The sequence below is a fragment of the Falco punctatus genome, assembly GCF_963210335.1.
Source record: "Falco punctatus genome assembly, contig: scaffold_34, whole genome shotgun sequence".
In the NCBI taxonomy this organism is placed as follows: domain Eukaryota; kingdom Metazoa; phylum Chordata; class Aves; order Falconiformes; family Falconidae; genus Falco; species Falco punctatus.
In genome coordinates, this window is record NW_027660147.1 from 530,079 (window position 1) to 541,636 (window position 11,558).

An 11,558-nucleotide genomic window follows, 5' to 3' on the forward strand; every position below is an offset into this window, starting at 1 on the left:
CTGCAGAACTGAGGAAGGATGGGAACCTGAGGAATGCTGTCAGAAATGATGTGAAAGCTGTTCTTGTTTTAAAAGAAGAGCCTGGTTTCAGTGTTAAAACAAAAGTGAATCAGCAGATGATAAATAGTCTTGATGGCCAAGACTTTACCTCCTTTACCAATTTTCACAGATTTGACTTTTTAGATCCCTCTGAGTTCCCTGTTTTTTCCCCTTTCCTGTCTACAGGTCGATGAACTTTCCCAGCAGCTGGAGATAGTCTAAAAAAGGTATGCAGCTAGAAGCACAAAATCATGATTTGCGAGAGTTGTCCACCATGCGTGGGAGCCATGAGAAACTGGAAAAGAGCAAAAGCCAGCTGAAAGAAGAGGTGGCTAACCTCAAACACCATATGGAGACTAACATGGTGGATCGCAGCCAAATAGAACAATACAAAAGAGAGGTGGAAGAGTGAGCTGAACAAGAAATAAGACAAAAACTGCAAGAAGTCAATCTGATTTTGCAGGTAAGTTAATTTCTTATGTGTGTCTGTTATAGACTTCTGTTTTGGTTGTCATTTTATAGGGGCGGGGGGTGGTGCCTGATTCCATGTGTTACGCTGTACTTCTGTTTTTCCTGAAGGGCAGTGGGAGAAGGGAATATGGTTGGGCAAGATGCTTTCATGTGCGTGCAGTGTGCCTGCAGGCCCTGAATCAAAAACTTGCCAAGGTAGATTTTCATTTTGCAGTTCTTGGAGGGGTATCACTGTCCACTGGTCTGTTCTCATTGTTTATCCTTGAATGGGTATTGCAACTTAGAGTTGTCACAGCCAGGCATACACATCTTCCTTAGTCATTGCACAAGGGGCAACGCTCAGAAAAGAAGTCACCAAAGCTGCAGGGTGGGGGCTGGGGGTGCCGCATCTCCATAATTTCTTTGAGGAATGCTATGCCCTGTCCTACAGAGATAGTGTTCTTCCATCAGTAGCTTTGATGAGTAATAGTGCTAAGATGGGAGTTCTTTCTGAATGAAAAGAATCATTTGGTGTGGTAGTTCCAGGGTTCTGCCCTGGTCGCTGATGGCAGTGAGGAGGCACAGTTGCCTCGCTGAATAGAGCTGGGCCCTTGAAATTGGGTGCACGCAATTGACTGGCGAGGAGAGTTCTCTTTTTCTTTGCGGTGGTTGAAAGTGTGTGTCTACTTCAGATGCAGGCAGCCTCCCAGGACAGATTAGAACAAATCAGAGCCAGTCGTCATGCTTTGCTGACAAACCAGCTAGAACACAGAATTGGAGACCTCGAACGTGAATTGGACAGGATAAAAAATACCCAACGAGACAGTATTTTTCAAAAAGAATCCGCACAGGCAGAAGCGGAAAAGTACAAAGACCTGTACCTGGAGGAAGTTAAAAATGGAAGATGCCTAGGAAATAAACTGGAAGGGTAAGTCCATGCATTTTTGGGGTGATAATAAGATACTACTTCTTCCTCAAGCAGTTTTCTTCGTTAAATACCTTTTCTACATCTGGTCAGCATTATGCGTAAGATAGCATATTTGTGATGAAAGTACCTTAAGGCTCCCCCCTGTTCATTGGAACTATCTTCATTTCTCTTCAGTGTTCCAGCAGTAACACCACCGATCATGGGTGTTAATAGGATATTTTTGAAGTTGAGTTTGTTTTAACAGGCAGCCTTTTTGCCAGTCTCTAATCTCCTCTTCTTACTCTAAGTATGGCAGAAAAGATAATGTCATGTCCTTTACTGCTTGAATAAGGATAGGCCCTTCAGAGAACGGCATTTGATGCTATGAAGAAGAACAACAAAAATCTTTTGGCTTCCATTTTAGCCGCATGTCATAGGTTTCAGCTTTCTTTGGGAAAGGAAGGGTAGCCCAGAGTTCTTATGCAGGTGATGTACCTTTCAGGAAGAGCTATGTAAACACACGGTGTGCACAGACTGCTTTGAGGCCTTAATGCTGAGAAGTCCAAAGTATTGGTTAACTCTTGCTGCTTCTTGCAGGTAGTGTGGCTACCTAGAAATAGGCTCTTCAAAAAACCTCAGATCAAATTATGGACGGTTTTTTTGGACTCTCTTAATCCCTTCCACTTTCAGAAGTCAAATAATAGTCAAAGACCTGGAGGGTAACTTTGCGGAGGTGTTATTACCAAAGATAATTCTTTGTATGCTTCTGAATGTTTCAGAGCTAATGAGAGACGAGCAGAAGCCAACGCTAAGCTCCTTCAGGAGTGCCATAGAAGCAAACCTTTAATTGCAAGCAGCGCTGTCAGTGGTCCAGTTCTGTATTCAACTGAACTGGGACATACTAGCAACGATCTGGCACTGAATAGAAGTCTAAATCTAGGAGGAAGCTTCCTAACCCCAACCGTGAATACGTTACCATCAAGAAACAGAGTTGAAGCCTATGTGGCTAAGGTAAGCGTTTTTAAATACTGTTCTCAACTAGTGTTGAAGAGTATCTGTAAGCAAGGTTGTGCTTTTCAGTCTAAAGTTAGAATCCATTTCTAGTTCCAAACCATATGCTCTAATATGCTAAACCAAATTGCTCATCAAAACAGTACACAACTAGGTGGTAGAAACGAAGACTTCTGGTCATCAGGGTTATACAAATCTCCAGAAGTGCTCAAAGACCAAAAAATACTGAGTTCTAAATGATGAACTGCGTAACAGTTTTGGTTTTTTTTGCAAGTTCTCTTTTGCAAGAGAAACTGTGATGAAGAATACTGTGGCATAGGAAGCTCCCAAATAAGCTCTTCAGTAAAATTTAATGCGGATGCCCCATCCCTGGCAGTGCTCAAGGCCAGGCTGGGTGGGGCTTGGAGCAACCCGGTCTAGTGGAAGGTGTCCCTGCCCATGGCAGGGGGCTTGGAACTGGATGATCTTTAAGGTCCCTTCCAACCCAAGCCATTCTGTGGATGACCTTTTTTAAAACACCTAACTTTATGATGAGTGCAAAATCCCATCAGACATCTTTGTTTGAGACACCTTTTCCTCCTTCACTGATGTTCATGCTAGCAGTTTCTTCACCAGAACTTGTTTTAGTACAATACCAACAAAGGGATGCTTCAACAAAAGGATGGTATGAACAGGACATGTAACTTCTCACTTGAGTGCGGGACGTATGCTATGCCTAGGAGGCATTTGATTTTGTGGGTCCTGCTATGTGGTGTTATATGTAACTGCTCCTCAGGAAGTCTACAGAGCTTTCTAATTTGGTAAAAAGCTGCAACCTCTGCGTACCTCTGGTCAAAATATGCCCTGTAATTAGCAGTCAGCATGATAGCACATCCCTTACAGAATGGTAAACGTGGTATCATGAGAGTTGGAAACAGATGTCAGTCGTTGTTATCCGTTTCCCACCTAGCATAGGACTGAGGCATGGGCAAGCTTGCCTGTTCAGTCAGTGTCTGTCCCTCGCATATTCTGTTGTTGAATGAATGTGAGAAGCATTTGGTCACTTTTAAGCCTTCCCCTGGTTCAGTGGTCCCACCTACACTGGAAAGAATCCATTTAAAATAACGTGTCTACATACTGCACCTGGTTTAAGAAAAAGAAAAAAACCAAACCAAACAACAAAACAAAAATAGACAAAGCAGTGTGTAGGTAATGCGTAGCAGCGGCAGTTAAGAGATGAACTTTTCTGTATCATTGTGAATGTGTTTTTTGTGTCAGAGGGGCGGACAAAACACTACCTAAAGAACGTGGGAGGCAATTAGTACTGTACCACCTGCAGGGATTATTCTGCACGCAAGCAGCAGAAAGGAGGCGAAATTCAGGGATCCACTGCAAAACTGAAGTAAGGAGAAAGCCAGGACAAGGGAACAAGAGGGACAGGGAGCAGGGAGCACGTGAGGGCAGGGGGAAAAGAGAGAGAGATGGGAGCGAGATGTTACAAGAAGAAAAAGGCAAAGGAGGAAACCATCCCACTTCTAGGAAAAAAGCTGTCCTAGTTTAAAAGAAAAGGGTTTAACAGTTGTGGTTTCTTTTTTTGAAGAAGAAACAGGAAAAAAAGAATAACCTCCCTGTTACTAAATCCAGCTGCACATCTCTTTATGATATTTCTTCCTGTAATCACCAGTTAGGGAACAACTGAGACTAGTTGTAGTGGCACTGCTTGTAGCCTCAAGTCACCTGACGTTCAGTGTATTCAGGGAAGTCTTAAAACCTGATCTTCTCTGGAGTCCTTCAGAAGAAAGGAACTGAGTTCTCAGAGGTGCAGTAGTTGCTGGAGGACTAGGTGAGTATTTCACTTAGAACTGCGGGCTGAATTGTTCTCAGTCGGGTGCAGTATGTCATGTGCATAACATGCATCTGAGAAAAGAGGATTGAATTGGAACGTAAGACTTTGAAGTCGGGAAGTAACAAAAGGGAAAAACTGCATGTATCCCTCTGCATACAATAACGGGTGGCAAATCTCAATCAGTTTCCAAGTGCAAAATCACCAGATGCACAGTCTGTGCTGTCATTTCCGCAGGAGTCCCGTGCCATTCAGGAGGCAAGTTGGAGCATGAGGGAAGAAATCAGAGATTATAGTTTTAGTCTATTTTGAAATGCTTTGCTGGTTGTGCTGCCTGGTATTCTGTCTGTTCACCAGACTGTTTCAAAACAGAAGAATTTCTCTGACTCTAAGCCTTTTCTTCACTTCACTGTTTACTTCAGTTATGCCTCAGTTTTGTTTTCCCACTAACCTGGTTCCTTTCTACAGAATTTGCCTTGCCTTTAAATTCAGGATGCGCAGTGCTGCCTTGGCTGGAGATGACAAATGCTTCTGCCACTGAAGCTCTAAATGATGGGGAGTTAAGAAGCTGAAATTGCAGTGTGCCTCAGGCAGTCCTTTGAGGCTTCTTTTTTTAGTCAAAGCTCTCTGCAGATTTGGTGTTCCTTGTAGTAGCTTCCTCAAGGTGAGAAAGGCTATTGGAAGTAGGGAACATGCCAGCCATTCTGAAGAGGAAGATGTTTGTGTAAATTTTGTTTGTGCAGAAGCTTTGAAATAGCTTCAGGGGCAAAGAGGTGAAAATAGTTCACACTGCTATTATTCAAAATGATGGTAATCATTGGTCCTGCAGCTGTTGGAAGAAAACCTGGTAAATGATGCTGACAAGAGGAAGAAGTGCTCCACTAGCAAGTGGACACAGTTTCTCCTTTAGACTTAACTAAGGAATTTGGTGTTTAAAGGCTTGAAAGATTGCACCGTTTTCCTAAACATGAGGCATGACTATCAGTGATTACACATAGAGCCGTACATGTTGAAGATGGTCATATCACAAGTTCAGCAAAAAAATGAGCGTGTTATTCTTAAAAAAGCATAAAGAAATGTGTTCCATTACAGTATAGCCCCTTCCCCTTTATCAAATATATACGCTACAGAAATGAATAACCTTGAAGTGCAAAAGGATCTTTAAAAATACAAAAAAAGTTCATATTGGCACAAGCTTATTAACCAGTAGAATCCCAATCACATGCAATGTCTTTGGGGTTTTTTGGTGGTTTTTATTTGTATTAGAGCTTCAGTAATGTGGAATAAATTACAAGTACTTGACAAATTCTGTGCATGTAATTAGACAGTGACTGTAGCAACTAGCAATTCAGTATTTCAGACCTGCTCCCTTAGTCCATAGACTAAGGCAAGGAATGTCTCCTGCAAGTGCTGCAAGGAGGTTTTGGGACTGGAGTCCTGTTGTTAGGTTTAACAAATGTCAAGCTTAAATCCTCAGAGCTGTGCCAAAGGCTGGTGAAAATGAACATGGGTGTCTTGACAGACAAGAACAGTGAACTCTGCAACCAGGGTGAATCAGTGGATAAATGAAACCAGTTTAATGTGGGAAGGGAAATGTCTGCTTCCTACTTCATCTTCCAATTTCTGTTCCATTTCTGATTTGGCTTTCTGCACTCTTGTAGCAGTCTTTGTTGTTAGCTTTTTTACTTGCTTCATTTACATGTAGGCCACGTTCTTGTTTCTCACTGAAGACCTGTGAACTTCAGGCCGTTTTTCTTTCTTCTTCAGCTCCTTCATCAAAAATCTGTCCGTCTCTCTTCTCTGCAGCCAGATACATGGCAAGGTTTGCAGCCAGCATTGTTTAATGTTGGGATGGTATTTTATACTGGAAATGTTGTTTATGCTGTTAGGTTTTGATTAAAACTTACTGATGTATTCACATTTTCCTAACACTGCACATATTTTGAACTTTAGTTTGTCCAAGTGAAAGAATGACTGCTGCAGGGGACTTCTCTGCTTTATGTATTTGTAATGCAATGGCTTCTGTGGTAGTTAACCATCTGTGAGATGTAATGCAATGGCTTCTGTGGTAGTTAACCATCTGTGAGATGATAGTCTATGGATTTAATCTGTTATAATGGAACTTTGAGCTCTAGGAGTAGGCTGGTTTACCCTCCTTGCCACTTCTGATATACAAAAAGTTCTTGGTGGTCGCAGCAGTTGTGTCTAGGAACTCAACTTCAGAACAGTACGGTACTCCAGACTCGGAGCATCATCTCACGGAGTCTTACAGGATCCAGCTTACTCTGTGCTAAAGCAGCCTGTGTGGATAAGTAGTAAGTCAACACCACTTTCTGAAAAAGAACTGTTGAGAAGGTGCCTGCTGCAAATGAACACCTGGTGTGTTACCGCCTGAAGAGATGTGCAGTGAGGTGAGAAGTACCTGCTCAGGAGGTTTGGGACACTCAGCTGTGATGCCTTTCCCAGGGGTTTGGGGGGAAGGAGAAAAGTGGAGGCAAGTTAAGGTCCTCGGAGGTGTATTTTGCCTGGCTCTTCATTCATTCCCTTTTCAGAAATCAGTGTGTTGGCTTTATTTCCACCTATTTCTCTTCCCTCAGACATGGATGAGAATCACAAAGACATTGATGGAATGAATAAGAGGAAAACAAGACCTTTTTCTTCTCTTGATTGATTTGTACATGTTGCGGAGGGTCCTGTGGACCTTCTAGTCATTGTGAAGACTCAGGAAACCAGGGAAAGTGGTTTCTTCTAACACCACTAACTACTACGACTTTGCTTGGGATTGGTCCTGGGTTTGGGCCGTATTTTGGTCTAGGCATTAGTTTTCCTGCTTCTTTCTGTTACCTGTGTCTCGTCTCAGGAGTTAGGGGGTCCTTTCTCCCCGGAATTTTGCTTCTGCTTGTACCTGCTGGAAAACAATTAGAGATTTGGGGGGTCCTTTTCCATTGTTCATGCAGCTCTGTTGGCACAGAGTATTTCAATGAAGTATCACGGAGTGGTGCTTCTCCTGCAGGATCTGGTGATTTTGGTCCCAGCTTTCCCTGTGTTCCTGGAGAGAGAGCCCTTCCCTCCGCTTCGCTGGTTTACAGCCCTGCTCCTTTGACCCTTGCAGTTACTGCCTGTTACTGCTCCTTTTGTGAGGGTAAGCAGAGTGGTTTCCTTCCTGAGGCTCTTGCTCTCTGTGTCCTGTTGAGTACCCTGTGCAGTGTTTCCGTTCTTCTTGTTGTTGTTATGCTGCTAGGTGGGTCTGCTCATTTCATAAAATAAATGCTCCTTCCCCCAGGAATTCAGTACTAAAATCAAGAGAGTCGCAGAATGAGTGAGGGGAAGGGGCCTCTAGAGATGATCTAGTCCAACGTCACCCCTGCTCAAAGCAGGGTCAGCCACAGCAGGTTTTGTCACTGTTCTGTCAGCCAAGTGTTATACATCTCCAAGGATGGACACTCCACAACCTTTTCTGGCAACTTGTTCCAGTGTCTGTCCATGCTTACAATTTTTTTAAAAATAATAATTGTAAAAATCCTTGTGTTAAAATTTCCTCTATCTGGATTTGTGCCTATTCCTCTTGTTCTTTTGCGTGGCACGGCTGAGAAGAGTCTGGCTCCATCTTCTGTACTCCCCCCACCAGGTATTTATACACATAGATAAGGTCCCTCTGAGTTTTCCTGTTCTCCAGTAAAGAAACAGTTGCAGCTCTCAGCCTCTCCATATAGCTCACGAGGTCCAAGCCCTGCAGCATCTTCATGGCCATCGTAGCCCTGGAAGCTGTATGATATCTGTTTGGAAATTCACTTCTGTGTGTCACAAATTTGATGGAAAAAATGTAGGAGTAGCAAGTATCATCAAATGTAAACAGCAGCATATAGCGCTTGGACTGTGACTCTTAAATTAAGAGATGTGATTCCTTCTTGTGAAGGCTTCTGAAGGCAGAATCATAAGTGAGAATAACTTAATTGGTAACAATACCCACATTCTAGGGGAGAAGAGGCGTAAGTGCTCCTTTGTAGTGATCCAGGCTGATTCCAGCTACATAATAAACCCCACAGCACTCGCTGCGTAGAAGCTGTAGCTGTGGTTATCTTTTCTTAGTACACAGTTTGCAAGAAAAAATTGTGTGTGATTTTATGTTTTTATAAATGCGTGTCGTGGTATTTGCAATAACAATAAAGAAGTTTTGGCATCATCTGTAGGAGCTCTTTCAATTTCCCATCTTAAGGTGGAGAAAAGAAGAATATTGGCACACGCTTTTTTCTATACAAATGGTGTATGTCAATCCTGCAGCAGCTGCTGGTGCAGCTCTTCTCTCTGTGAAGTTGCAGAAGCCAGCCTCAACTGGCTGATTTGTCCCTGTGGGTGGCATTTGTACCTATCTCGGCATGTAGCTGACATTCTGTTCGTGTGTTTGATGATAAACTTCAGCCATACCTTCACTGCAATAACTGCGCTAGGCTTTCTTGCTTTCTTCCTGTGTATTTTGTTAAATGCCCAGTAATAATCCAGCTGGTGACTTACAAATTGTTTTGTTAACGTTGCTGAGCAATGAGGCAGCTGCAGCCCGACGGACCAAAAGTTTCTCTTCAGTAGAAATCAAACCCCAAACCAAGATGTGTCTACTTGGAATTATATTTTTAGGTTTTCTCTCATTATGTGTGGATTTTAAGAATGTTTTAGAAGTTTAATATTAGAAAAACGTAACTTAAAATATTAACTGTATTTTCTGTATAATTCTAGGTATGGCAGGAACTAGATGAAAAAATCGCTAAAGAACTTAAACAAGGTAATGTGTCACTATGTTAGGGGCATTTTTAAGGAAAAAGAGGAGTGTTCCTACTCTTGAACATAATGGCTTGAAAGCTGTGAAGTTCCTGTGCTAAGCACAGGGAGGTTTTTCTGCTAGCTTTCCAGTTTAGACTTGAATGTGAAAACTTCCAGCTTACCAAAAGATTGTGTAGAATGTTATGCAGTTGCCTGAAAAAGACAAGTGCAGAGAAAACTAACCCACTTCCTCTACACGGGTGCACTTGGCTTAAGCTGAAGTCACGTTTTTCTAGAGTGAATCCTTGAGCACAAACATCAAACATAAAAGAAGCCCTGAGAGAAGATGTTTATAGACTTCAGCCGTCACTGCTTCTTCCATGTGCATCAGTTGCATTCCGCACTAAATCATACCGTGCACATTCTCTGCTGTTGGACCTTGGTTTTTTGCTATTTCTTATTCATTGCTTGTATTTGTAGCTTATGTTGCAGTCTTTTTTGAATAAGCAAGAAAAATATAATCAGTGATGAAAGATACCCTTTCTTTAGGAAAAAATGATTTAGTAGCACTTAGGCAAACATAAGATGAGTTGAATGCTTTTAACACATAGCATGAAACATGCTCTATAATATGAGGCCAGGTGTCGAAAGCAGAATTCCACCTGTTTCAGGGTAGTCGTTCCTCCAGAGTCACTGCTTTGCTTTGCAGTGACTGGTGCTATTTCAAAGCAGGTGGCCCCTGCGAGAATTTCCTTCTGTTCCTGCATGCTTTTAGTAATACAGAGAGTGTTCAGCTGTAGCTTCACAGCTCGTTCCGTGTGTCTGAATGGACACAAAGCCGTTGCATTTCATCCGTGTGCATTTTGAACCTGACTGTGCATCTGCTAGGTGTCATAGAGTGCGTTTGGTTTCAGGACCTTGTCTGAAAAATGTGGCTGGAGAAGAACAGGAAAGGTGGGCTTGCTGTCATTGAGTATGTGTTTTTGTGGAGGAAAGAGGGTTTTGCCAGGGTGAGTTACAAAGACGCCCCTCAAAGAAAGTGCCAGGCTAGGAGACTTGTCCTGGCCTGACTGCACTGCAAAGGTGTTTGCGTTTTCACCGGCGGATTCTTTTTAAGTTTGTCACAGAGAAGGCAGAAGCTGGTTTTTAGGAGTAGAGTTCCAATAAATCACTGCTTTGAACATTCAAGGAAAACAGATACTGGAGGTTCGAGAGATCTGCAGGGGGGCTCAGTTTAGCACTGGTGTAAGCCGGAGTCATTTGTGGATTCCCTGAAGATGTTCGCTGTGTAGCCTATAGAATTTCTTTCACTGGCTTTAGAAATACTGTTGACTGGTAAGCAAATGTGGAAAAAGATTGTTTCTTCCTTTGTGCGTAGCCCTTTGATTGTTACGATCCCTTGGAAGTTTTTAAATCTCTTTCTGGATTATAGTCTCTCCAGTTATCCATGATGTTTTCATAGTGACTGATTTGGCCCTGTCTAGTGTAAAAGCAACACCGGAATCTTGTTTCTCTTCTCCCTAGCCACTGCTGAACTTGAAGCTGGATCTGCTGGAGCTTCTCCCATGGTATTTTCTGATAGATCTTCAAAAAGTATCCACGTTGGACCAGGATCCCCTTTGCAGGGCAGTACAGGAGTACCGCGATGTTTTAACCAAAAATTACCTGATTTGAACAAAATGCTGGGAAAAAAGCTCCGGAAAGGATTTTGTTTACATAGCGCGTCTATAGTTTCTCATCCCACAGTTCAGATGTGAAAATGTGTTTATTGCAGTCCGAATGTGAATTCTATTAAATGGATGTCAAGCACATTGCACTTGCCTGTTGGTTTATTGATGCATAGGTGTTTTATTTTGCACTCACTCTAAGAAGCACACCTATTTTTTTCTGACTAGCAGAATGACTCACCTTGATTCTTGAGCGTGACAGAATTGTCAGAATGTTTCTTATTAAGGTAGATGCATTATTTTTTCTCCACTGATGTTCTGTGTTTTAACAAAAGCATTCCCTTTGTTCTGCTTAATCCTTTCACCCTATGTGTTTTTAATGTTTCCAGTGTTACTTTAATGCTTAGGACATCGTTTGATGTGATTTGAGCCTGCTGCTTCAGTCCAGATGCCGTGACTGTTTCTGCCGATAAAGTGAAATCTTTACCAGTGGTCATGCTGGAGGACAGGGCACTTTACGTTGCTGTCACCTTATGCGCCTTAGGTTTAACATTACTGTGAGTGTGTAGCAGTGCCAAGAGAGTTATGTGGTGGGTTTGGTATGTTTGTTTTGGATCACAGAACCACAGAACGGGTGAGGTTGGAAGGGACCTCTGGAGGTCATCCGTTCTAGCTCCCCTGCTCAGGGAAGACCACCCAGAGCTGGTTGCCCAGGACCATGCTGGCTTTTGAGCATCTCCCAGGATGGAGCCTCCATGGGCAGCCTGTGCCAGTGCCCAGTCACCCTGATCGGAAAGAAGCATTTCCTGATGTTCAGCCCCGACCCTCTGTGTTTCAGTTTGTGCCCATGGCCCCTCACGGTATTCATCTTGGGGTTTGTATTAAAGGTCGCTGCAGCTGTAGACAT

General features: G+C 42.8%; 1 protein-coding gene across 2 annotated transcripts; it reads left to right on the forward strand.

Moving 5' to 3' along the window:
• The first annotated feature begins 340 nt into the window (after positions 1–340).
• LOC308057784 (ankyrin repeat domain-containing protein 26-like) lies at positions 341–10,582 on the forward strand. 2 transcript variants are annotated; one of them, XM_080411839.1, is made up of 4 exons: positions 341–502; positions 1,182–1,417; positions 2,176–2,407; positions 8,961–10,582. In XM_080411839.1, exons 2-4 carry the CDS (start codon positions 1,182–1,184, stop codon positions 9,024–9,026), a joined length of 534 nt encoding a protein of 177 aa, XP_080267965.1. In that variant the 5' UTR covers positions 341–502; the 3' UTR covers positions 9,027–10,582. The 2 variants fall into 2 exon arrangements, 1 of the variants encoding a protein (XP_080267965.1); XR_013925452.1 differs by lacking the exon at positions 8,961–10,582 and adding an exon at positions 7,824–8,953 and having other exon boundaries at positions 1,182–2,407.
• The last annotated feature ends 976 nt before the right edge of the window (positions 10,583–11,558 follow it).

What these genes read in the sequence shown, in the direction of transcription:
- LOC308057784 (XM_080411839.1), top strand. Translation starts at nt 1,182, where the DNA reads ATGCAGGCAGCCTCCCAGGACAGATTAGAACAAATCAGAGCCAGTCGT. An exon ending in CTAGGAAATAAACTGGAAGG is followed by an intron (nt 1,418 to 2,175) that starts GTAAGTCCATGC and finishes TGAATGTTTCAG; the next exon opens with AGCTAATGAGAGACGAGCAG. An exon ending in TTGAAGCCTATGTGGCTAAG is followed by an intron (nt 2,408 to 8,960) that starts GTAAGCGTTTTT and finishes GTATAATTCTAG; the next exon opens with GTATGGCAGGAACTAGATGA.